General features: G+C 36.6%; 1 protein-coding gene across 2 annotated transcripts in view; it reads left to right on the plus strand.

Annotated features, from left to right (window-relative positions):
* The window catches only part of LOC131049309 (uncharacterized), an 86739-nt gene that overhangs the window by 42660 nt on the left and 20758 nt on the right, over window positions 1–23321 (plus strand). Inside the window, exons 2-3 of one of the 2 annotated variants that reach the window (XM_057983353.2) lie at window positions 13237–13318; window positions 13481–13567. In XM_057983353.2, the coding sequence (XP_057839336.1) occupies window positions 13237–13318; window positions 13481–13537 (139 nt within the window). In that variant the 3' untranslated portion in view covers window positions 13538–13567. The remainder of the gene's footprint in view (window positions 1–13236; window positions 13319–13480; window positions 13568–23321) is intronic. The other variant, XM_057983352.2, reaches the window with a different exon arrangement.

The following is a 23321-nucleotide window of genomic DNA, read 5'->3' on the forward strand; positions in this document are numbered from 1 at the left end:
TTGTTCCAACCCATGCCCTCAAGCGAGGGTTGTGCCCCAGGAGTACTACGCGGCACAAAATAACTATCCAACCTGGATTTCCAAACTCTAGGGCCAAAGGTAATAGTGCCACTAGGAGGAGTAGAAGTAGAAGCACTAGCACTAGCAGAAGCACTAGGGTGAAAGGGAGGCATGGAAGAACCCCCTCCAACACAGCCTACGGATGTGGATGCGGATGCGGATGCGGATGCGGATGTGGGTGCATGGGAGCCAATAGCACTTAACTCTTCCAATTGCCTCTTCTTAGTTAACTTTTCTTGTTCATGTGTTTCTAATTGGACATTACAGAAACGTTTTGCCTCAGGAGTTTGTAATTTGCATACCTCAATATCATGGCCAAGTATGTCGGCAATATGGTATTTGAATCTATTGATGCCACCAAAATTAATTTCTTTACAAAAAAAACATTTTGTTTGATTTTTTTGTCTGCCAATAAAGTCTTCAGTATATTTCCAAGCCTCATCCTTTTTAGGCATTGTGAAAAATGAATGTTTTTTAAACGTGAAGGCTGCTGCAATAAGAAAATTTAATAAAGTTATAAACTAATAGAAAAAATCAGCAAACCCTACTTTAAAAAAAAATAAAATTGTAAATACATGTTTACAATTTTTTTCTAAAAAATTGTAGGGTTTGCACTTTGCTATTATTCTACTTCTCTCATTGTAATTAAGCTAAAAAAATAAAAACATTCAAGATTTGGAAAGTTAACTGTTAAACTTAAAAAAAATTAACAAAAAAATGAAAAAAATCCATTAACATACCTAAAAAAACCAGCAAAATCTACCTTACCTCTTTCAAATGAGTTGAGAAGTCTTGCTTTGGACTCCTTGATGCTCTCAATGCAAGCCTATGTTCTCCCCAATGTGATTTGTGGTCTCCTTGATGCTCTTCTTCCTTGCTGGTTGTAAACCTATGGCCTCTTGTTTTCCTACCTCTCTCTCACTTTTCCTCTCTTCTTCTCACAACTAACAATTAGAAGACCTTTTAGGGTTATATGAAAGAGAAAGGTAAAAAAAAACAAATGAAAAAGCTTTTGTTTTTTTTGTTTTTTAAAATCCGAATTGCCTATATCGCGCGGCCGAGTCCTGGAGCTCGGACTCGGCGAGTTTTGCCCAAAACTCGTCGAGTCTGAGCCGCGAGTCAGCAAAACTCGCTGAGCTTGGCTCAACTCGCTAACTCGGCGAACTCGCCTGACTCGCGGTGAGTCTGGGAACTCTGATATATATATACCGGGTTGCATATTATTTCGGGCTGCATATTATTATATTAGGATACATATGATATATCGGGTGGCAATATATTAGTCACCGATAGTTATCGGTGTGTTAGTCTACACCGATAGTTATCGGTTGTCAAGGCTAACACACCGATAACTATTGGCTGTTAGCGTTGGGTAAAGTAAACAGCAATGGACTTCGGTTATAATCCTACTCCACACCAATTGGCATTTACGGTAACATGCATTTGTTAGTATAAACAAAAAGGCACGATCAAGTAATGTCTTGATCGGTCATGACTGATCAAGGCATTGCTTGACCGTGCCCCATTTATTATATACTTATAGTGAGTGGCATTCTTGAGATAGGACATAGAAAATAATAAATGCTCCTCTCACCTGCCATACAAATGATTATAGTCAGATTTATATTTTAATCAGTAATACATAGAACAAGATAGATATTAATTCTGATCCATAAATTTAACATGGTATCAGAGCCAAGTTTCCTTCTATAAAGCCTAACCGCCTGAAGGAAGATCCGATTAAGATCAGATTGATATCTCCTTGAAAGTTTGTATTTTAAAATGACGAATGGAATCAAATTTGAAGACAGACTTGAAGGTGCCTCAAACTATGATTCATGGAGACTATGAATGATGTTGGTACTAAGGAAGAATGAGTTAAAAACAATAATAGAGAATCCTTCTAAACTTGATGGAAAAGACGAACAGAGTCAATGGGAAAAGAACAATATTAAAACAATGGAGTTATTAGTAGATGGAGTAAAGAGTCATCTACTACCTATCATTACAAGGTTAGATTCTGCATATGACATGTTCAAAGCCTTGAAAGACATGTTTGAGATTAACAACACGAGCTGAATCCTCACACTTAAAAATCAACTTTCTAATATTAAAATGAGTAAAGAAGAAATTATCACTTCATATTTTATGAGGATAACAAAATTAAGGAACCAGCTCTCATCAATTGGTCACATTTATGATAATAAGGAGCTAACTATGATAACTCTAAATAGGCTCCCTATCTCATGGGAAAACTTTAGACAAGGAGTTAGTGCTCGATCCAAAGTTCCCAAATTTGACAGACTAAAAGCTGACTGCATTCAAGAAGAGTGTAACCTAATATCAAGAGGAATCATGAAACCTGTTGATGAAGATGTTCAAGTTCTAGTCTCTAGTTTGAAAAGGAAAAAGGACAAAAAGACATATGGTAATCTATCATTCAAGAAGCCTAGAGACTCCTCTAAAGTACAATGTTTCATATGTGACGAATATGGCCACATTGCAAGAACTTGTCCTCTCAAACTTAAACTACAAGCGTCCCTTACTGAAGTCAAAAATTTAGACGTATGTTCAAAAAAATATGTTCTCTAGAAGAAACTCAAGATACCTTGTGATTGAGAGGGAGCTTACTAATAATGATTGAGCACTTCTGAGGTAAAAATTGTAAATATTAATTATTTTATGGGCCCTATGTAAATCATAAGGAAGTGACAACTTCCAAATGATTTCCACTTGTATTTTTGAGGTTATTGGAAGGTGACGATCTTACAATAACTCAAGATTGTGGATAGAATCGCCGACTGAGGCAATCCATGTAAGAGCTTGTGGATAGAATCATCGACTGAGGCAATCCACACAAGAGCTCATGGATAGAATCGCCGACTGAGGCAATCCACACGAGCTCATGGATAGAATCGCCGATTGAGGCAATCCACGTGAGAGCTCAGGGATAGAATCGCCGACTGAGGCAATCCACACAAGAGCTCATGGATAGAATCACCTACTGAGGCAATCCACGTGAGAGCTCATGGATAGAATCGCCGACTGAGGCAATCCACACAAGAGCTTGTGGATAGAATCGCCGACTGAGGCAATCCACACAAGAGCTTGTGGATAGAATCGCCGACTGAGGCAATCCACCCAAGAGTTTGTGAATAGAATCGCCGACAGAGGCAATTCACATCTTGAAACTATGGTCCCAAGATAATCATCATAGGATTTATGAATATTGCTCCCAATACCTTTTATCCTCCCTAGCTAAGAGGGAGTGTTGATGATTTATAGCTTCAGTCGGATAAAATTAAATGTTAAATTGGCCTTAAGGCCTTCAACATTTAATTATATATATCATTATGTTATTTATTATTATTATTATTAAATTGATTAAATGTATATCGATTAACAATAATATTGATAAACACCGATTAATATATATATACCGGGTTGCATATTATTTCGGCTGCATATTATTATATTGGTATACATATGATATATTGGGTGGCAATATATTAGTCACCGATAGTTATCGGTGTGTTAGTCTACATCGATAGTTATCTGTTGTCACGGCTAACACACCGATAACTATTGGCTGTTAGCGTTGACAGTCACCGATATACTATCGGTTGTTAGCGTTGGGTAAACAACAATGGACTTCGGTTATAATCCTACTCCACACCGATTAGCATTTACAATAACATGCATTTGTTAGTATAAACAAAAAGACATGATCAAGTAATGTCTTGATCGGTCATGACCGATCAAGGCATTGCTTGACCGTGCCCCATTTGTTATATACTTATAGTGAGTGGCATTCTTGAGATAGGACATAGAAAATAATAAAAGCTCCTCTCACCTGCCATACAAATGATTATAGTCAAATTTATATTTTAATCAGTAATACATAGAACAAGATAGATATTAATTTAACACTCCATGCATACTTTCCTCAACTGCCAACGTTTTTTTTCCAAAAAATCCACTTTTCAAATTTTGGACTTTCAAAGTTTCTCATCCTAATATACCTATTGGACTTGTCACCTACAACATGCTTTTCCCTCTTAGTCCACTTTTCCCCTCTAAGCCTCTTTTCCTTGAATTTCGAGACTCTATGTTTGGTCATCAATGCATCCTTTCCCTTAACCCTCAACTTTTTTCTCCAAAACTCCACTTTGTGAATTTATGGGTTTCAGAGTTTCTCATCTCAACATCCATGGTGAACCTTTGCTCAACTTTTTCCTCTCTTACCCCTTTGACATGCAAAGTATTGAAATTCGTCATTTGAACAAAAAGCCCTACCTGCTTCCCTACACAACTCGAGATGCCATTAATGGTCTCAAAATGGATGAGATTAGGCAAATGAGGACTCTTAGATGCCTTGTGGTACCTATGGGCCCCTTTAAGACATGAATGGTGTACAAAAGCATATTTTTGTTAATGTAAAGGGCATGGTTTCAAGTGTATGACCATGCAAAGGTGATACAAGCAAACATGGAAGGCATGTACAATTACAAACGATCATAATTCTTTTCCCAAAATCTCTAGATGGTGTTGAAAGACATTCTGTAGATTTGCCAAAGAGAGAAAAGGGAGGAGCAGTTCCAAAACTAGCAAAATAGTGATATTCACATTATGTAGATTTGCCAAAGAGAGAAAAGAGAGGAGCAGTTGCAAAACTAGCAAAATAGTGATATTCACATGAACCCCCAAGGTTCCAATTTCCAATTCTAGTTAAAGGTATTTTGGTATTGTAATGATCTTAGTTTGTCCCAAATTTGTAATAAATATTTGCAATCTTTGTAGATCAAATGATTAAAGATAGAATCAACCTAAGTTGAGTGCTTTGATTGAGGGAAAAACAAGATTTGAGGGGACTTAAAACCCCTAACAACAGATTTTGAAGGGACCCAAAACCCTATACAGATGGATTTTGCAGGGATCTAGAACCCACTTACAAAACGCTGCAAACAAATATAACACAAACTAACAACAACCTAACATTAACCAAACACAGAAACTTGGAATCAAATAACTAGCTAAAACAACCAAAAGGTTGAAGCCATCAAACAAGAGAGCTCGAAGACACAAACAAAGGTTTTTGCAAGGCTCCAATAACCTGAACCATGGTTTTTGACAAGGCTCCCATAATGTTAAGACCCATTAAAATAAAGATATCTAACATAAAGAAAACACCTAGGTGACTGGGTATTGAAAGGCTCCCATAACCAATAAGAATAGCACCTACACCTCCCATGTAGCCAAGAACATGTAGAAGAGTAGCAACAAAGGGTTTTGACAAGCTCACTAAACCTTCACAAAGGATTTTAGAATGGCTCCCATAACCATTAGGAGAATGTCAGCAAAAGCCCCCTTACAACAAGTCCCCACCTCTCCAACAAAGCCATCTCCACCTTAATAGAAGATGCCCACACCTCAATAGGGTCAACAATGGAAGAAACCAATTGTAAAATGAGCCAATCCTAAGCCTCCCCTACTCCCATACAACCAAGGACCAAGGACAGAGTAGCAAAAGCCCCCTTATAGAAACTTTCAATCTCTCCCACAAAGTCACTTTCCACCTCAATAGGAGACACCACCACCTCAATAGGATCAGCAAAAAAGGAAGAAAGAAATAGAGAAAACCAAACCTTGGCCTTTTCCACAAGAAGATTCTCCACCTCTATATGAGAAGGCTTGACATCCATAGGGGTAACATGAAAAAGGACCAAGGAAAGAGCATCACAAGCCCACATTTGGAAACTAAAAACTTGAAACTACTAGGCTCCAACTATACTCACAAGGACGAACAGCTCCTCAAAACCAGAGAAAACCCCTCATCTCACCAAAAGCTAGGCAAGGACAGAGGAAGCACAAAGCCCATGGCCACCAACAGGAGGAAGGGCACCAAAACGGGTCAAAGTACTAACACAAACATCAATTAGATTCCTACATCTTTAGCTCTGCCATCACTAGCCAAACCATCTAGGTGCACACTAGACGTCCCACACCCTTTGCACCCACAATCCCAAAGCACCATAGAAGCCAAAACCAAAAAAGGTACTATTGGTGTGTCTTTTGTGACACCTTACAACACAGAATAAAGTACCAAGTACTCTATCCTCTCTTGAACAAAATCTCCTCAAATGCTAAACTTCATGATCAAACGAGGTGACTCCAAGGTTCCTATAGTCATGTCTTGACTTTACACGTGGATGGACTCTATGTATAGATGTGATTGTTAGTAACCCAAGGAGACTTACATTTATGAACTACAACTAAAACATGAACATCGGATGTATCAATCATGTGATGCTTCTTCTCATGAACTAATTCAAACTCAAATAAATAAAAAAGGACAAATAGGGAAAGGGTTTAGAGAATCTATGCTAACTCCTAATTCCTAAGGACAATGACAATAATGAATGATGCTTTGATATTCAAATCCTTCATGAAACTACTTTCTACTTAACCAGATATAGCTCACAATGCCATAGAAAGAGTGCAACCTCCTAAGGTAGTGAAATATCTTCATATTGTAAACAATCCATTCAAATACCCGATACTAGCGCAATCCAAATGAAGTATTCACAATCGAACTTAGCCACAATGCAAAACAACTTGCAATCAACAAGGTGTAAATGGTATGAACCAAAGGATTCATCATATATCATTGCACTTCTCCATCATAATCAATGAACTTCATCTAATTTGAGGATATAACAGAAAACCATGCAATATGTATAAGAAACACCACTATGCACCATAAATTCAATGAAAAGTGTGTTTATTTACATGCCTTGGCAACAATTTTTGTCTTCTCCTACTCCACTCTAACTCTATTCTAACTTTGAATCTCTTGACTATTGCTTAGCGACCATTAACTTTTACAAATGAGGAGATTGGGCCTTATATAGAGAACTCATTACATTTCAACGGATCAGATTGATTCTCAAATCGATGGCCAAGATTTTACAATAAAACCCTAATTAGGGTTTGTTACAACAAACTCCTTGACCAATAAGAAAATTACAATGAATAGGAGACATGTCCTTCTTTGAATGTCGACCAATGAGTGATGAGTTTAGGTACATTGAACTTTGTGCCTCCACATGTGGTAGTTATCCTCCTCGTTGGATGAGTCGAGTACATTGAATCTGGACGCTTTGACTTGGAATGATGTGATTGGGTTGATGATGACTAGGTGCCACCTCAGCTTTTGTAGATCATCACAAAGTGTTTGTGATGGAGCAATATCTCTTGATACTTATCCAAGCTTCATGACGGATGTGATGATAGTGGGAGATATTCCTGAATTGCATCATCTTGGAGTGATCAAGCTGACTTTCTAAGTTTGATTTGGAACTATCTTTCCTTGATCACATTTCACTTTTCATTTTCACATTTGGGAATCCACCTCCTAGTGATGCATTTCATCTTCCATGTTCTTCACTAGGGTTATTTCCTTGTTACACTTGACAATGATCCTTGTATTGATGTAGGGATATCTCCATGGTTTACTAGCCTCGAGTCTTGGATTTTTGGAGGAAATTCAAGATAATTGCAAAATTTCCTCCTCTTCATTGCCTTATCTTGATACTGTGAGTCTGCCATTGCATCATTGTGAAGTCCTCTCCATGCTATCCTTGAGGGTTGATTTCCTTGACATGATGTTGTCCTCTCCTTTGTTTCTTGTGAAGTTCTCTCTTCTAGCTGCATCTCTTGAGGTCATGATGATGCTGATTCTTGATCTTATCATTGACATATTTGTCTTGTGCACGGCTTGCAATGCAATCCTCATTGAATATTCGAACCTTACCTTGCTTTGTTGGGTTTGAAATCCTTCATCTTTGATTTTCCTCCTTATGCATCTCCTTTGAAGTTCTTGAGCTTGTCCTTACAAATGTTGTTCTCTCCTTTTGATGGAGTCTTTTCTTCATCCTTCACCTATGCATCAAACCTGAAAAGAAAACACATTTTGTATCATGCACCAAGGGTTGAATGAAAATAACACAAGCATTTTACAAATCAGACCCCTTAAAACCCTTTCAAAAAATCTGGAAATGCGCTTTTGCTATGTGGAAATGTATGATTCTGAGTCTGATTCTCTCCAAATGTAGGTTAATATGCTTCTCCCTTGGCTGGAAATTTGACTCCTCTTAGGTCTGCTTTGAAAATCAGGATCAGATCTGCACAATTCGCATTAAATCTGCCTCAAGTTCGCTTCAAAGTGAAAAGAAATTGCTTGACAGTCTGATGAAATTCGCCAGCCAGGTTTGCTCCTTATTCGCTCAAGCCTGCTCTGCTTCTAATGGGTGTTGGATCTGCCTTTGATCTCTGCTTGCAATTTGCACCTAAATCAAGCTGATCATAGTCCTAAATCTGCCTTTGACTTGATTGTGTTTGCTGCAATTCGCATCCTCAAGCACTTAGCTCTTTTTTTCTTCACCATTTTGACCTTAGAATCAGGTCTCCCTTGTGTTGAACTCACATCTTTATATTATGAAATTCACACCTGCTGTTATGGAATTCACCCCTAATTCTGCCTTGAGTTCATGAAATTTTGCCACAAAACCTGACTTGAACCGCCTCAACAGTCTTCTAATGAACTTGCTACAGGTCTGATCTGAAAATCGCCCTTAACCTGATTTGTTTCTGCCTGATTTGCACCCCAGGTCTGCCCCTTAACTTGCTTGGATTGATGTTTGAAATGAATGAATTTCTTCTTTTCTTATATATCATCCCTCACTAATTTGAATTCCCAATCTCCTACTAAGTCGGCCAGCATTAACATTACTCATTTTGCCCTCTCAATTTTCAAATTATACCCTTAAATTTGGACGACCTGGGGCTTATTTTCCTTCAGTGGGTTGAAGAGAGGTCAAACCTTAATTAGGTCTGCTCTGCTTTTAGGACTTCTGCATTTTGAGTCTGATCTATTGTGCCTTTATTTCTTGTGAATTTCCTTACCTCTCCAGCCGACCTATCACCTCAAACCATTCACATCCCTTCACAACTTCGTGGATTCCTTCAGCCAAGGATAAATTTTGCAAATGTGACGTCCAACTTGAATTGATACTTCTCTCATATTCTTCAATCGTTTCTCACCTTCATTCCTTAATCATTTCTCACCCTTCTTTCATGTACCTGCTTCACTTGGGCATTCATTTGCTCAAACATGGGATATTTCAGTTATCTCCACAAGGTCGTGGATATTTCAGTTATCTCCACAAGGTCGTGGATTAGCAAACTCACGGATAAATCTTGCCTTATCACCAAAAGTCATATACTTCACCCTTTTAAGGACAAATTTGGAACATCATTGGAAAATCATGGATTTTGTTATGTCATGGAAAAATTGCAATGATCACCAAATTTCATGGATTTTGAGAGGTGAAGGACAAATTGAATGCATTGTCACCCAAAAGTCATGGATTTCTCGAGGTCGTTGATTTTACTTGGGCTTGGATAATAGGAGGTCATGGATTTACTTGCATCGTGGATTTTAGGAGGTCATGGATTTTGTGGACTCATGGATAAATTCGTTCACACCTCAATTCATCATTTTCGCCAAGTGAAGGATACAATAGTTGCAAGGCTGACTTGATGTTAATTCTCCTTGTCATAGCCATTCTAAGTATTAACTCATCAAAATCATGAATTTTACCCAACCTTTTCATGGATTAATCACCTCCTCTTAGGCATCAAGTCACTGAATTCGTGGATTTGGGAAGGTCATGGATAAATTGATCATTCCACCTCTCACCTATCTTGAGCATTGAACCTTTCAAGTCATGGATTCCAGCAAGTTGTGGACAAATTCCTTCACCTCACGTTAAAATCATGGATTTCATGAGGTCGTGGATTTTGGCAAGTCGTGGATTTCTCCACCTCATGGAATTTTCAATTGCATCCACACTTCGCCTCATCATGATGTCGATTTTGCCTTTGGTGAGGATTTTATCCTTGAATTTCCTTTCAGAAACCCAAGGAAAACTAGCCCATACTTCGCTTATATCCTTCATTCATCTTTCATCTTCACCTATCTTTTTCTTGAAATCCACCTTTAGTAATACTTCACATTCCTTGATTGATTGCTCCACTTAAGCTCTATATGATCATGACTTTATTGAGTTTCTTCTTTGACATCCTTGCAACATTGACACTGTTGACAACTTTCCTAACTTGACAACACTTTACACTTTTCTCTATTTAGACTCTAAAACTCAGTCCTATCGCTCCACCATGGACTCTAGACATGAAACATGACTCCCAAACTTGACTACCTTCTGACAATCAAGGCACTGCATCTTCTCACAAACAAAAGGTTACCGACTAGAGAAACTGTGATGTCCCCTTCTAGCTAGAGACATCACTCTAGCTTGTGATTAGCCTATCAAAGACCCTCGTAGGCTAGTAGGATTGGATAGAGGGTCACCTTGGCGTGGAGATCTTCCAGGGACAGAGCAGAGTACACTTCTGGGTTGCCAGAGTTTGTTTATGATGAGTTTTGCTTTGAGTTTGGCTTGGCCAGGCTATTTTTAGCAATTGGAGATGGACCCCTACTATTTTTAGCAGACATCACGGTCATATGGGTGGTCAACTAGTGAGCTCCAGTTTCAGACGGCATAGCTAAATTCAAAATATTCATGGAGTTAGACAAGTTTGAATGACTTAGCATTTATTATTAAGTGATTTAATAATAAAGTTATAAAGTGACTTTATATTATAATCACTTAACTTGAGGGTCAACTCATCATTAGACGGGGCCATGTTTTTAATTAAATTATCTGAGCCAGACTATTGAAATATTAAAATTAAATGCCCATTTAATGATTAAAATCGTTTTGACACCCAAAGTGAAATTACAAGCAAAATTGTAATTAAGAGGATTAGGGTACGACTTGCAAAAAAAGATATATAGCGTTCAGTTTGGAAAGAAGAGGATGACTATTTTTATTTTGACATTGTGAAATTGAAAGGGTTTTGCTCTGGAGACTAGGGTTTTCAGCCACCATTGGAGGACGTAGTTGCTTCAATGTTCACCATTTGAGTTGATGAAATATTCACTGATATTTGGTTTCAGGAAGACTTCATTCAGGGGTCTTATTTGCATCTAATTGCGCAGAATTGAAGAATAAATTCATGAGAAATTATTGCAGATTTATTGAAGAAATTTTGGTGATTAACAAGTACGGTACGGATTGCTACAGTGCCGCCGTACGGACTGCTACAATACCGCATGAACAGTAAAAAAATTTAAAAATTAAAATTTGTAGTTTGCAGATTTTTCATCTACCGGGACAGCAAAAATCAGGTTTTTATCTTACATTGTAATGAATTTGTTTTTCAGGCATATTGGCCATAAAATAGAACAAACATTCCCTTGATAGTCTCGTAAATTAATTCCAGCAGTAATATTATTGTTTCAGTATTATTTTAAGCATAGGAGTTTATTTCAGTATTGTATCATTGCTCATTATTACCAAAAAAACAAAAAAAAATCCATAAACATTCAAAAACCAAAACAAATTCAAATCTACTACATTCAAAAGAAACAGTCAGCAGAGGAGAGCCAAGTTGGGTTCTTACAGAAACTACAGCCAAGCTAAGAAAATTAAGAAAAAGAACTAAACTATGAGCAAAAAAGTGGGAGTCCCCATTTACAATGGGGCAACGTGTGAAAAAGTCCCAACGGGTACAGCAACATCCTTTCCAGATCCTCTACAACAGCCGAAACTCCACCAACATCTTCGTCTTCCTGCAATCCATCTCTCCCACCTGCTCCATCGTTGTCCTCTCCATCATCCAAATCTCCCCTTGCAAGTTCAACTCACCCCGCTCCCACTCTCCTGCCCACTCCGCTCATTCCAAAACTCACCTTAGTTGAGTGTTTCCTTGTGTATGGTACACATTCTTATATGTGTTTTGTTCAATTGGCCAACCAATTGATTGTAAAACCTTTGTAAGGTAATTTTCTGACTAATAAAAGAAATGTATGGGTATGCTCATGGATTACTAAATAGACTCATTTAATATTCTACAACCCTTTATTTTTATACTGAATGTCTCTCTAGAGCCTAGCAAGCCTGAGCATTTTGGAAGGCATAGTCTTTTATGGTATCTTGATTAAGGTATCTATCACCTTTGGTTTCAATTATTACATCTTTTGTGTGAACTCAGAGATTCTGTCATCCAACTAGATCAAGGCACCAATCTGTTATTAACTCCATCTCCCCATTGTCCCAACACACTCACAACAAAATAATATTAACATCTTTTTAGTTTTCTCTATTCTAATGTGTTTTGATTGCCATGTCTGAATGTATATAAAAACATAAGAATTTATTATAAAAAACATTCTCAGACACTCAAATGGTAGATCATCTATTTCAATTAGGTGCTTAACCTTGAGTTCCTCAAACCAACATATAAGCATGAAGTGACAACTGAAATAGGGATGCACTGTGCAACAGGTATGGTTTGTGTCAAGGTAATTTTTTTGCTTTTGTAATGGTATCTATTGCAGCACCTTAGGGAAACCCCCTTGGTTTAGCAAAGCTAAAAGTGAAGGAGGTCCTACCCACCTTAGTAATTGATCCTCAATTGCCCAACCTAAATATAGGCTTTGTGGTATAGTTCTCAGGTTTGACACCTCTGACACTCCAACCATAGGGATTTGGGACCTACAACTCAGATCACCAACACACTGTTTTTATTAGTGATATCTGAACTCATCATGTGTTTCTTAATTAGCATGAGTTCATTAAGAAATGTCAGTCTTAATTACCATGAGTACATCAAGAGCAATATGTCCGCCTCAATATAGCGTTGAAAGATGGTTCAAAGTATTCCCAACATTTGGACATTCTAGTGGTTTGAAATTGTCGCATGTAATTTTCTCACATTCTCAACAATGAAAATGATGTTTTCTGTTTTGTCCTCCTCCAGCAGCTTAGCACCCTGATTTTTGCATTAAATAGGAAACACTAACAATGATTAGTTTTATTGACTTTAAATGTAAGAGAAGTTCACATTGATTATGGCATTATGCATTTAATTTAGATTTCCAGATTAAATGAAGATGTAGCAAGATAAGATTCATGTACGATGGTGAGAAAGATCAGTTGTCACTTTGAAATTATGGTGTAACAACATTTATTTGGTAATGTGAAACTGCAGCTCCCTTGCCTGTGGACATTATTTTGGCAGGTCATGCATTAGAAAATGGCTAGAGCAGAATCGTGTGACAAATTCTCGAAAGGTAGAAATACTTAAAACTTTTGGCTTTCCATTTTCCTTTTAATTATTGCTTTCCTACAATTTGTTAGTTTGTCTCTTAGTTTCTTCTATCATAGAGTCTGCAAGAACATTTTCTAGATTGGATTGACAGCGGGAACGCCAATGTATCATTGTTTATGTACAGTGCCCACTCTGCTTTAAGAAGGCTAAACTGAGAGACATCAGACTTCACTATTTGTAATAGATAGCTGTAACTTGTAGAGTTCAGCAGGTAATTTCCTTCTATAAAGAAGTCTTTAACATGCAAAAACCTGTACAACAAGTGATTTTGAAATGTCATCTCATCGTGTTCATCTATTGATTACTTCTTGAGAAATTTTGAAAAGTTACAATTAACTTAAATGAAAGGGTATTACACAAACTTGTGGATATTAGTTTTACGTATGATTGGAAATGGAGCTGGTTGTTCTGATTATACTATTTTAAAAATTTTAATAGCTTACTTTCATTTCATTTTATTTGTGTCAATTGCAAAAATCGTATACTTTTTGCAGTTTCTATTTTGAATACTGATATAAATAATATTTTTAACTGAATTTTGACCAGCAGAGAATTGACATTTTTACTATCTCAAAGTGTGATTCGTGTTTATATGAACTTAGGAAGAGATGCCCATGATTCAATTCTCATTCTTAAAAAGTTGTGATTTTTGAGCATTCACTTTTATAAGTCGAGCCGCTATAATTTTCAAGAATATAAAGAAGTTATTCTCATCTTTCCATAATTGTATTTTTAAAAGCTCCTTGTTTGTCAATTGAGGTTTTGCAATTCATTGTCTAATAAAAGTGCCAAAGAGGTTTTTCACTATTTGGTTATGTATATTTGACAAAATGGTAAGTTTATATGGGCAAACTGTTCAGGGTTTTAATCATAGTCATCAGGAAACTCCAAGACATGAGCTAAGACGCCATCCCCTTATCGACATCTTCTGATGACTATTTTTTATATATGTTATAGCCACTATCCTTATTTACCTACTCATATAACCTGATTTGAAATGGTGTCCCCATAGCTGTAACCCTGTGTCTTCAGGTAACTGTTTTAGTTTGAACAGATTTAGTATTGACCGTGATCTATGTAATATAGTTTGAGTTAGTTATTGCTGAAAAGATATCTTTCATTTCTTTTTCTTCATCTTAGCTCATAAAATTTTATTTAGTTCTCTTCACTTATTTGAGTTTGTTGCCCCACTCTATTCCTTAATGGTAAAAGAGTACTCTGTGCTTTTGCATTGTTCCTTTTCCATTTCGCACCTTCATGCAATTCAACATTTGATAGTGGGATTGTACTACATTTTAGGCAACAATCAAATCAGGTTCTGAGAATAATCAAGCAGAAGAATCAAGGATAAACTTGCAAACATGGGTTTAATGCTGAGAAAACCAATAAGAAGAGAGTAAGGGCCCTTTTAATTAGCTAGGGACGCTTGGAAAGGAATTCTCTCCTAATTCCAAGATTATTTTATCAGATGGAAAAAAAAAACATAATTTTCATCAATTATATTTTTCAATAGATCTGTTTTATAGTACCCAATATATTACATTTAATAATGACAATGATGTCATCCACCAGTCGTGCATGTAGGTAGATTTAAATTGAAAATATTTCTATTTTTTCCCTTTCATTTGGGTTTCATCAATCATCATGTTATCTATTCAAATGCTCTTTCTTGTTATACATACAAATGTCCATATGATATGACGTTAATCAGATTTTATTTGCTCCCTCATGACTATAATTACTTGCTCAGATTATATATTAAATAAAGTGGATCTTTATTTATTTGTCAACAATTTTCTAACTCCTAACCATCTTTCAAAGGCTCATCTCTTCATCTAATTCCTCCTGTGGTGCTAGAGTTTCCTCCAGTTCTTTAGTTTCAGCCTCCTTAGTCATGGTGTTTTGCTGCTCCCTTGCTCTTTCATTGGTGTCTTTAGTCTGATGAGATTTTCTATTCTCTTCACCTGCATCTATGGCTCTAAATTTGTGAGCTCTCGATTCCCTTCCCAGGTACCTCATTGCTTTGTAAATCTTGTAGCCACATCAATAGACCATACGATGCTTCTCTCTTGTCCCTGCCAACTGCTCTTCATTCTCATCTACTAACTTGGATTCATCTTCATGCATGTCCTTCAGCAGAAACTTAGCAAATATATCAATCACAAGGTTAACGCATTAGAGATATGTTTCATGCTATAACCATTCTTTTTTAATACCTTTATTAAAATATTGTAATGTTTCTATAATGGTCATCTTAGTCGTTTAGCTAGTATTTAGAAATTTCTGATTATGCCTTTTGTGTTTCCATTTATAATAGATTCCATCATGGAAAGATCATCTTGTGTTCTCTATTTAAGGAGTCTTTTGTCTCCTCTGTAAATATCAAACTCTCAATTAATATAACATGGGATCAGAGCGGGTCAATGGGGTTTTTTAAGCTTTGGAGAGTTTTTTTAAAAAAATTGTGGCCTTTTGCTTGGATTTTTTTCCAGAAATTTTTAATTGATTGTTTTATGAAAAAATCGTTAGAGCAATTTTTCTAAGGTATTCATGGGTTTACTCAATAGAAAATCACGTTTAGAAAAATCGCATTTTGGTTTCTGAAAATCGTGGATTTCGTGACCTATTTATGCATCAATTTTCGTGTGTTTTACGATCGAGTCGAGTTGTTAAGGGCTTTTGATCGAGCTTCACGGGCCGTCTTCATAATTTTTCATGCGCCACATGATGGGTATCTGCTGCGAATAGACATTCTTGTGAAGCTGCGACCCAAGTTTAACAGTTCCACACAACACCTTTGTTTTTTCTAAGATTTTACAGCTTCATGTTGGTGTGATTTGAGGTTTTCTTCTACACAATAAACACGATGGCCCATGATCTCCATATTCCGCGACAAGAGTCCTTTGCAAACACAGATTGGTTACGTGATGGGTCAATCTAGGAAGATAGGGAAGTGCATAGACCTGACATGGTGTGCGTGCAAGTAACATGGCCATGCCCTAACAAGGCAATCCCAAAAAGAAAAGTGTACTTCTAGAAGGTGGCTTGCCTGACATTCCAAAGTCAACATGCAAACTTGACATGAAGGCCATCAGGTAACCATAAATAAGCATGGCCCTAGACTCCACTTGATGGCAATCCTGCAAAAAGCATTAAATGTGCCCCTGTTGCCCAATGAATGAAAGTAGACAAGTTGCAAGGGATGGTAGAGCATTAAGAGACTTAAGTGTTGATCACATCATCTAGAAGTGTCACAAGTCGTTGAAAGTCGGACGTCAGGGCCCTATTGCAAGGGGAGAGGAGTTGAGAACCCTAGAGTTATGGGATTCCGAGGTCCGGAAGGAAAAGACTTGAAACTTGGAAGTTCCAAGGCCAAGAAGGAAAAGGCTTGGAACCTAGGGGTTCTGTTGGTATTATGGATGTGTTGCATTGGTTTTGTCATTGATGTCAACACTTATCCTTCTGGAGATCTATGGTTACATTGGTTATGTTGAACCGGCACATTGTGTTCACTGGCATGTTCAGTGACTTATGCACAGTCACCGGTATACTGTTCACCAGCAGGTTATATTGTTCATCGGCACTAAGGATGATCTGTTATCATCTGGAGATTACTTGGTTATGTTGAAGACATGGTTTGGTTATTGATTGTAAATGTATTGAGCCGACATGATGCATCGCATCTTGATTCATTTGTAATTGATTTAATTGTAATATTCTTAGTGAGCCGACCTACACATTTGGTCTTAGGTTTTGGTATATATGTAAGGTCTCATTTGTGAGATGTAATATGATGGAAGGTATGCGAATTGTATAAGCAGAGCAGACAAAGGTTATGGTATGTGCGAATATTGAAGATCATATGAGCAGACCATAGAAAAGGTTCAAGGAAGGTATGAAGGTGATTATCTGAACTTAACCGGTACTGAATCCAGCATGGAAGATGCAATTTTGAGCAGTACATTATCATTGGATTTAACCATCCAATTGTAGTCAGTGTGACTCCTATCTTGTGATTGAGTAGTGAGCTCTAGGAAGTTGGCCTTTCTGCATGTGTAGACCCCATTTGTATACACATACTATCTGCAGTAGTATCATCTGATTGTGGGTAAGGTTTCCCACCGTGGTTTTTCCCCTTATAGGGTTTCCACGTACAAATCTCTGTGTTATGTGTTGTGGATGTTGTTTCTCTTTTAGTTTCATACATTAAGCTTCACTAGTATTGTTATTAACCGTTAAACTGTTAACCGGCATAAAGTTTGGTTTACCGGTATTATGCATCAAGTTTGATTAATTTATATTGAATTGAAATTAATAGACAATTGATTCACACCCCCCCCCTCTCAGTTGCCTTCGGATCCTAACAATTGATATCAGAGCTAAGTCCTTTTTTTGCAGAAGTCTAACAGCTTGAGGAGATTCTATGGCAACTAACTTTTTCAGGAAGGATAGTCCAAAGCTTGATGGAACTAACTATGGTATATGGAAGATCGGAATGGAGACACATCTGAATTGCATTGGAAGAGACATATGGGATGTTACAAAGAATGGCTATGTTGGTCCTACACCGAATCAACTTAATCAACCAACATTGGGTAAAGATCAGGAGAATGATTGCAAAGCAAGAGAAGCACTTTTGAGTGCATTGTCAGATCAACAAATCATGGGATTATCAGACCGATCTACTACTAAAGCTATTTGGGATAAATTGGAGACATTGAATGAAGGAAATACCACTGTCAAAATTGCAAAACTGGAATGCTTCCGAGTCAGGTATGAAAATTTGAAAAATGGAAGAAGAAAGAATTTTTGTTTTTATGGAAAGAGTTAATGAAATTGTTTTGGGTATACAATGTTGTGGAGGATCCTTAAGTGAAGATGAGATTTTTCTAAATTTTTAAGAGCATTGCCACCGGCATACAAAATGAAAGTAACTGCTATTAATGAGTTGAGAACAATTCCTAATACATCAGTATCTAAAGATATTCTGGTTGGAAAACTTTCAGCATTTGAGCTTGAGGAATTTGGTCATGTTGCTACAATTAAGAAAAATTTAGATTTCAAAGCATCATCATCTGCAGCATCATCATCATCATCTGAGAAATCTGATTGGAAAGCACTTTATGCAAAAGAACTTGAAGATATCAAAATGAAGAACTAGAAGAACTTGAAGCACTATTTGCAAGGAAAATGCCTAAAGGTCCAGTTGGAAGTAAGTATGAAGGTAAAGCACCATTTAAATGTTTTAACTGCAATAAAATTGGTCATATGGCATCTAGGTGTCCTGATAGACATGCAAGATTGAGAGAAGAAGCTAAAAGAACATATAAGCCTAACCCTAAATACCAGAGATACAGATTTAAGAAGAATAGAGACAAATCATGTTACTATGTTGATGAAGGAGTTATTGGTGATTCTGATGAGGAACCGGCAGACAATGGATGGGCTTTTGTTGCAATAAAAGAAGATCAACCAGCACCTACTGTTCCACCAGTAGAGCAGGCCTTGGCAGCTAAAATTGAAGAAAACGATGAATGGATCATTGATTCCAGATGTTCACATCATATGACTGGTGATAAAAGTAAATTCTTATCTTTTCAGAAATACAATGGAGGTCTAGTAAGATTTGGGGCTGATAAAGCTTGTTTGATCAGAGGAAAATGCACTATATCTTTTGATGGTAAGCACAATACTGACAACGTTTATTATGTTGAAGGTTTGAAGCATAATCTTTTGAGTGTTGGTCAATTAGTTGAAAAGGGATTTCAGTTACAATTCAAGAATGGTAAATGCAAAATCATGAATAGAACTGGCTTGGAGATTGCAACCGGTAATCAGACTAGAGGTAATATCTTTCATTTGAATAACAATGAAAAGGCATGCTTGATTGCACATATTGATGAAAGTTGGTTATGGCATAAGAGACTCTGTCATGTAAATTTTGATTGCATTGTAAAGATCAGTACAACTAAGGCAGTAAGGGATTTACCTAAGATTGTAAAACCTCATAATCCGATATGTAAGGAATGTCAAATTGGAAAGCAAGTTAGAACAACTTTTAAGAGTATTCCAGAGAAATCCAATAATGTTCTTGATTTAATTCATACTGACTTGTGTGGTTCGACAAGAACTAGAAGTCTACAGAGAGACAGATATTTTATGCTAATCATTGATGATTATTCTAGAATGTGTTGGGTTACTTTTCTCAGGGAGAAATCAGAAGTTTTTGGGAAATTCAAACTATTCAAGGCAATGTTGGAAAATGAAACCGGTAAGAAAATCAAATGTTTAAGATCAGATCAAGGAGGTGAATTCACATCTAAGGAATTTAATACATTCTGTGAAGTGAATGGAATCAAAAGATAGTTATCAGCACCTCGGACACCTCAGCAGAATGGAGTTGTGGAAAGGAAGAACAGAACTATTCTGGATGCAGCTAGAAGCATGATATCAAAAGCAAACCTACCTCATGTATATTGGAGAGAAACAGTGAATACAACGGTTTACACTTTCAACAGAGTTCACATCAAAGGTGAAACCGGTAAGACCCCTCATGAACTATGGTTTGGTAATACTCCTACTCTTAAATACTTCAGAATATTTGGAAGCAAATGTTATATTAGGAGAGATGAGTATGTTGGTAAATTTGATCCTAGAAGTGATGAAGGAATATTTCTTGGTTATTCATCTAAGAGCAAGGCATATAGATGTTTTAATAAAAGATTGCAGAAGATCATTGAGAGTGCAAATGTGAAGATAGATGAACACTTTAGAAGAAATTCAAGGTTTGTAGATTCTGAATCGGCAATTGAGATGATCATAAATGAACCTACACTGAGTGCACCGATACAGAATGTAGATCCAATCACACCGGCATCATTAGAGAATTCCACAGTGACTGAAGAACTGCAGCAAGTGAATAAACCTAGATATGTAAGATTGAATCACTCTGAAAGTCAGATAATTGGAAATAAGTATCAAGGTGTAATGACAAGAGGAAGACTGGCAAATGAAGAGGTATGTTTAATTTCTCAAATTGAACTAGCATCTGTTTTTGAGGCATGTGAAGATAAACATTGGATTAAAGCTATGGAAGATGAATTGGAACAAATTGAAAAGAATAACACATGGACATCGGTTCCCTGACCTAAAGACAAAAATGTAATTGGAACTAATGGATATTCAGAAATAAACTTAATGAAGATGGTAAGGTAAACAGAAACAAAGCAAGATTAGTGTGTAAGAGATATTCATAGAAAGAGGGAATTGATTATAATGAAACCTTTGCACCGGTAGTTAGAATTGAGGCAGTCAGATTATTTCTTGCATTCACAGCTTATAAGAACTATAAAGCATATCAAATAGATGTTAAATGTGCATTTCTGAATGGTGATCTTAAAGAGGAAGTTTACATTGAGCAACCTGATGGATTTTCTTTGACAAATGACAAAGATACGGTTTGCAGATTAAGAAAAGCTTTATATGGATTGAAACAAACTCTCAGAGCTTGGTATGCTAGATTGGACAAATATCTTTTGAAGCTTGGTTACACTAAAGGTAATGCTAATGTTGACAACAACTTATATTTCAAAGTGACTAATGATGACATCTTGGTTATTGAAGTTTTTGTTGATGATATCATTTTTGGAGGAAAAGATGGATTGTGTAAGGATTTTGCTAATAAGATGCAAGAAGAATTTGAAATGTCTATGATTAGGGAGATAAAATTCTTTTTAGGATTGTAGATTTCATAGACTAATAAAGGTATATTCATATGTCAAACAAAGTACTTGAAGGAACTACTGAAGAAATTTGGTATGGAAAACTCTAAACCGGTAAGTACTCCTATGACTACAACTGATAAATTGACACTGAAGGATGAGTCAGCTCCTGTTAATCCGACAAGGTATAAATCTATGATTAGAGGTTTACTGTATTTGACACAAACAAGACCTGATATTATGAATGCAGTATGTATTGTTTCAAGATTTTAGAGTAATCCTAAAGAAAATCATGAATCAGCAGTGAAAAGGATTTTCCAGTATCTACAAGGCACAACAAATCTTGGCTTATGGTATCCTAAAGATGAAAATTTTGATTTATGTGCATACACTGATGCAAATTGGGCAGGAGATGTAGATGACAGAAAGAGCACCACTTGAGGAGCATTCTTTCTTGGTAGCAAATTGATTTCATGGTTGAGCAAGAAACAAAGTTGTACATCACTATCAACAGCAAAATCAAAATATGTTGTAGCAGCAACTAATTGTACCCAGATATTATGGATTAAGCAAATGTTGAAGGACATAAAGGTAAAATGCAAAGAGCCTATAATCATTTATTGTGATAATTCAACAGCAATTGATATATCAAAGAATTTGGTATTTCACTCTAAAACTAAAATGTTTCTATCATATACAATTTTCTGAAAGAGAATGTTGAAGCAAAGGAAGTGAAATTGGTTTATGTGAATACTAAAGAGCAAATTGTAGATATCTTTACAAAGCCTTTGCCTAAAGAAACCTTTGAATATCTCGAAGAGCAGCTTGGGGTAATACCCTCACCGGTAGAGACTTAAACAGTTGGAGATTGGCATCAGACCGGCAGAAATTAACAGAGAAACCTTTTTTCTGGCTTTGATGGAGGAGAGCTACTTCTCAGGGGGAGTAGTTGGTTATAACTATTGGTTACTGTAATTGGTTTTGTGTTCTGGTATTTGTATTGCTTTGGCATTTGATGTCAAAGGGGGAGAGATATCTATGGGAAAACTTTGTATTTAGGAATCATTATCCTAGAGGGAGAGATGTTTACTCTATGCATTTGTATTTTGATTTCTGGTAATTGATTTCTTCGAGAGATTGTTGGTTTTTAGTTTTTGGCATTTTGATTATGGCACTTAAATGTTTTTCCATCTTGTGTTGCCATCAATGTCAAAGGGGGAGATTGTTGGTATTATGGATGTGTTACATTGGTTTTGTCATTGATGTCAACACTTATCAATGTTTATCCTTCTGGAGATCTATGGTTACATTGGTTATGTTGAACCGGCACATTGTGTTCACCGACATGTTCAGTGACTTATGCACAGTCACCGATATACTGTTCATCAGCAGGTTCTATTGTTCACCGGCACTAAGGATGATCTGTTATCATCTGGAGATTACTTGGTTATGTCGAAAACGTGGTTTGAATACTTTGTTTTGGTGTTATGGCTATTGGTCTAATCGAATTGACATATTTGTTGTTATCGGCAAATTGGTCTAGGTTATGAATTGGCATGCGTTATCTATTCCTGATCAGCACGGCACGTTATGGAGATGATTTATTGATTGTAAATGTATTGAACTGACATGATGCATCGCATCTTGATTCATTTGTAATTGATTTAATTGTAATATTCTTAGTGAGCCGACCTACACATTTGGTCTTAGGTTTTGGTATATATGTAAGGTCTCATTTGTGAGATGTAATATGATGGAAGGTATGCGAATTGTATAAGCAGAGCAGACAAAGGTTATGGTATGTGCGAATATTGAAGATCATATGAGCAGACCATAGAAAAGGTTCAAGGAAGGTATGAAGGTGATTATCTGAGCTTAACCGGTACTGAATCCAGCATAGAAGATGCTATTTTGAGCAGTACATTATCATTGGATTTAACCATCCAATTGTGTTGGATTTTGCCAAGATCAAGAGGTCAATGAAATGTACAGGATAGAGACACAATATAGGACAAGAATAAACTGTATTCTCATCAATAGAAAATGATCCAATAATTAACTGGATTATCACTAGTACAATGAATAGAGACTTGCTTATATAGGCAAGGCCATATGGATGTATGAGCACACAAATATGACATGTGGCTCAATAAGAAACAAGGGTAGGTAGGAAATAGGTGTGGGTAGGTAGGAGAAATAATATAATATTCCACATGAGGTGGATCACCCACCGAAGGTGGAATT

This window comes from Cryptomeria japonica, chromosome 8 (genome assembly GCF_030272615.1).
Source record: "Cryptomeria japonica chromosome 8, Sugi_1.0, whole genome shotgun sequence".
Lineage (NCBI taxonomy): Eukaryota > Viridiplantae > Streptophyta > Pinopsida > Cupressales > Cupressaceae > Cryptomeria > Cryptomeria japonica.